Raw genomic sequence first — 4,753 nt, forward strand, 5'->3', positions numbered from 1 at the left:
AAATCAATGCAGACATGGTGGTTACGGCGATGGCATATCAAATGCTGTTTGGGAAGGTGTTTGAACAAGACTGCCTTGATCAGCGTTACCACTACTAATAGCAGATGGTGTCTTCGGTAAGGAAGTGAATGTCTAATTCCAAAGAAGACAAAAAAAATAAGAAGACAATGAAAAAGGGAGAGGAAATAACATAGCCTTGATTCACAGACATCGCTTTTATTTCTTTAACCAAAGAGCTCTCTTTTTGTGGCACTGACTTTTTGCTTCGCTGTACACTCATTGGGACTCTCAGCCATTCAGCATGTGATGGGCACACGTTACGCTTGATGGACTGGAGAGAGAGAGAGAGAGAGAGAGAGAGAGAGAGAGAGAGAGAGAGAGAGAGAGAGAGAGAGAGAGAGAGAGAGAATAAAGGGTTTCGAGACCAGAACAGAGATATCTAGAAATGTGTGTGCCCCAATTGGGTAGTCTTCACTTTTGAAACAAAGAAACAGACAAACAATAAAATAAGAACAGTTTGACAAAGAAAGAGACGAAAACACAAAAGAAAGACGGTATCTGTGAGAATGCAAATAAAGTCTCGCAATATACTGTACACATGTACAAAAAACATGCCCTTGAAGATACTTTATATGTTCGTTTCCTTCATTCCAAACAGGCTGAGAGATGTTTCCCCACACCCTTCGATAATATGCGCACGGATAGCCACCTAAGAAGACTGTGCGTGAGAGAGTTCTAGTGACAACAGGACACGATCAGACGGACACAGTTATAGCCATATCATCAAAACCAACCCCCAAAAGACCCCAAGACATAATAAATATGATACTTTGTCACAGACGTCCATCAGAAGAAGAACAAGAAGAGGAAGAGAAGGAGGAGAAAGAAGTTAAAAAAAAATCAGGAGGGAGCAGGAAGAGGAAAAAAAACAAGACAAAGAATGTTATATGTCTATGCTGAGTTCATGTGTTGATCACACAAAGCTTCACACAGGGTCCTTTGTACAAAACCTCAGTATCAGGGGAGAAGGCGTAGTCAGGGCGATCCAAAGATATGGCTGCCATTTCTTGGAGTAAAATATTCCAAGGGTTCAAAATGAGTGGTTGGCGCTCGTATGGATACAGTGCACAGATAACAATAGGATGGCTGTTTGAAATATTATACACTGAGACACAATGCGGTACTGAAAGAAAGTTTTCTTTTTCCCAACGTAATAGGGTACACACAATGATATTTCATACTCTTCATTTTAATTATTGTGTCTTTATGATTGATTTGCAAGTTTCACACTGAATTACTGAATTGCACTATTCAATGACTAAACGATTTATAAATATGTATATGTGGTCTTAAGTTCTGATTCTCTCAAAAATACATAGTTAAAAAGCTGTCACATAATGTAATGTTAAGCAAAATAATAAAATCACACACAATGCCATCTTTACAATAGTAAGTTTAGTTAAATCAGTCACATATGATTGCTCTGTAATACATGAGAGATTGTTCCTGATTCGTATTTTAACATTTTGGATGATTTCTGGACAGTGTGCTGACCAAAAAAGAAAGACAGAAAGAAAGAAAACAACCAAACATGTCAAAACAAAAAGCTTCTTCTATCCTGAGGTTTTCTAATTGTTAAAAAAAATCTCAAGACAATCTTAAAACCATTGACATAAACACACAGAAGGAGATGCCTTCAGTCAAGCAAAGTGGCAAAAGAACATTTGCAAGTAGGAACAGGACAGATATTGCAACACATACATAGAGACATAATGACATGGCATGTTGTGTACAATAAATTATTAAAAACATAAATGTGAAAATGACAACTCATTAGCACACGCATTCGATTTTGACCTAACCCTCCAACCTTCCGTATCCAGTAGCCTACTGCTGTGCCACTTTTTTTTTTGCATCTCTTTTATTTATTCATTCATTTATATTTATTTTTTAGCTTGAATTGCATTCGACAAGCAATTCACTGTACTTAAATAGTTTTGCAGCTCGTAACTATGAGAAGAATCACAAAAATATATCCTTAAAATGACATGGTTTTGGATGAAATCGAACTGAATTGTATTCATATACAATAAATATTATCTATGTGCCATGCAATCATTTAATGTTTCATATACAATACAACAGCTTTGATATCATTTTCCTGCACACTGTTAGGACATTTTCATTGACCATATTAGTCTGGATTGGGGGGAATTATTGACGTAAAAGTAGAAATGTTTTTTTTCGTTCAGCAATATTAGTGATATGTTATTTTTGTTATGAGCTACAATACGGTTTATCATGAAATGTGCATAATGTTATACAGGGTTTTAGGTCTTTGTGTAAAAGTGACACTGTACAGTAGTTTAAACCTTCCCCAGAGTAATATGCTTATTCCTCCCCCCCACCAATTAACCATTTCTTAAGCCAGTTTGGCTCTTTCAAAAAAAAAAAACACAAATGATCCCTCTGAATTGATGGAAACATTGAAATTCTGAATAAAAAGACGAGAAAGAAACAAGAGGACAGACATTGTTTACGGGAAGGTGTTTTGTAAGTACTGTACAAAATCAAAACTCTGACCGACCACAGTCCAAAAAACAATTCTTGAAAAATCCATTTGAAACAGGTTTTTTTTCTTTATACATCTTGGACACAGTTTATTTTGTTGCCTGTGGGTAACCAACTCCTGCACACATTGGGGAAAGGGTCAGAAATGGCCTTTTTAAGAGTTCATTCCTCCACTGTGCATCCCAGGAGCTCCACGCGTAAGGTGATCCGCCCATACCACGACCACGGGAGCACTCGCACATAGCGGGCGTAAATCGGGGGGTCTATCACGTTCTTTCTGTGTGTGTCATTGTCAAAGTTGCCCTGAAACACCTGCAAAGAAAGTGGAAAAAATGCTAAAGTTAGTCATTTTGAACAAGACACGATTCAACTGTCAATGCATTTACTGTGAGATTCTATGAAGATTCTATGAGATTCGAGGTCAGCCATGGCCTAATGGTTAAGGATAGCACCTGACCTCTCCCTACACCTCCATCCATGGCTGAATTGCCCTTGGGCAGAGCACCGAAACGCACATTGCTCCAAGGACTGTAACCCAATTCCCTGAAACAACAATAACTGTAATTTGCTTTGGATAAACGTGCCAGATAAAGCCAGGCTCCAACTACACGACTCCCGATTTTGTGCCCGATTTTGACGTTGGAGTGCGCCGCACACATAATTAGAATCACAACTGTAAATCTTATCCCTGATCGTAACCACCCAAAACAATGCCTGATGGTTCCATTTCCGGTCGCAAATATCAAACAGTGTTTGATTTCTACGATTTGCGATTGGCGACTCTTTGAGCTGCCAAAATTCTATCTTAGAACTTCGGCCAATCGCTTGCAATGGTCCTGGGGGGTAACGTTCAACCGATCCGTGGTAAGGGTGGTTTTCAGCCGAGAATCGGGCCGATAGTTGTGTAGTTTGAGCCGAGCTTCAGTGTCATGTAATGAAATGTAATGAAGGGCATACACAGAAAAAAGAACTTTGAGATCCTTCTGTCTCCAACGCTCCATTTTGACAGAGATTAATGTTGAACTGCAGTGTACACAAAGCATGTTTTACTGATATTGATGGACATATGAAAGATTGATTGTGCATAGAAAGATTGATTGTGTATCAGGAATCCTATATTGACTATTTGACATTTTTGCCAGAACACTGCCTCCTTACATCTTTGATGATGTCAGTACATCCTAGCTTAACTCATATTAAAACAAAAACAAACCAAATCATTCTACGGGATGCATTCCATGGATGACAGGTTGCAATTTTTTCCCCAGTTCTGTTTATTTAACAATGGCAAAAAAAAACATCCGCGCCGAGCTGACAGTCCTCTAAACTACAGGACACATGAATGCTTTATCTTAAGGCGCCGCTTCATTTGACCATGATGGCTCCATCAATCCAAGAGGATATACAGTGAGTTCCGCACCATGGACCGACCATGCTGGGGAATACTGAAAAATAAAAACTGAGATTACACTGTCCTTATATACACGGCCCCTGTCATCTTTCTTCTGTATCAACACGGCGCTCTAAGGAAGGATGACAGATGCACTCTGCTGACTCTAGCTCTTCTCTCCTCCTCATCTCTAAATCCATATTCCACTGTGACATAGCCTACATAACATCATACAGTAGCCGGCCCTGCTAATACTTGCTCTGCAGCATTTGCTAATATTTGAGGCACATTCCTCCACACTTCTCCATGCAAAGATAGATGTCATATGCATGTTATGATCTACTGCAGCGGTTCCCAAACTTTTTTCCTTACTGTACATTTCAATGTGGTTCGCGCACCCCCTTACCGAATGTTTTGATGTGCTGATGGCCACTTCAGCATGGCTTCAATGCACAAATCATTGCAAATTATGCAGAGTCATTTGGGGATTCCACATTTCTAATAGATCTGATGTTTCTTCCAGCATAATATTCACCATACAATTAAAAACTACTTAATGTTCATTATTGCTGTATAAAAACACACATATCTGCCATTGCCCAATTCAGTTTGTGCACCCCCTTGTAGCAGGCCGCGCACCCCAGTTTGGGAAACCCTGATCTACTACATAACAATTATCTGCTCCTGCACCGTTATCTCCTCATGCTGCTGCATTCATTCATTTGTATCTGTTGTGATCAGTGCAGTAGGAGCCACTTGTTTTCTGAAAGTGAAAGCCCACCTGGGAAACTC

At 39.4% G+C, this 4,753-nt stretch overlaps 1 protein-coding gene across 1 annotated transcript in view; it reads right to left on the reverse strand.

The window, feature by feature from the left end:
* Window positions 1-1,436: 1,436 nt before the first annotated feature.
* Window positions 1,437-4,753, reverse strand: part of edil3a (EGF-like repeats and discoidin I-like domains 3a) — a 191,186-nt gene continuing 187,869 nt past the window's right edge. Inside the window, exon 11 of the mRNA XM_063195264.1 lies at window positions 1,437-2,883. Coding sequence (XP_063051334.1) covers window positions 2,734-2,883 — 150 coding nt within the window. The 3' untranslated portion in view covers window positions 1,437-2,733. The remainder of the gene's footprint in view (window positions 2,884-4,753) is intronic.

This window comes from Engraulis encrasicolus, chromosome 3, assembly GCF_034702125.1.
Source record: "Engraulis encrasicolus isolate BLACKSEA-1 chromosome 3, IST_EnEncr_1.0, whole genome shotgun sequence".
NCBI classification, from domain to species: domain Eukaryota; kingdom Metazoa; phylum Chordata; class Actinopteri; order Clupeiformes; family Engraulidae; genus Engraulis; species Engraulis encrasicolus.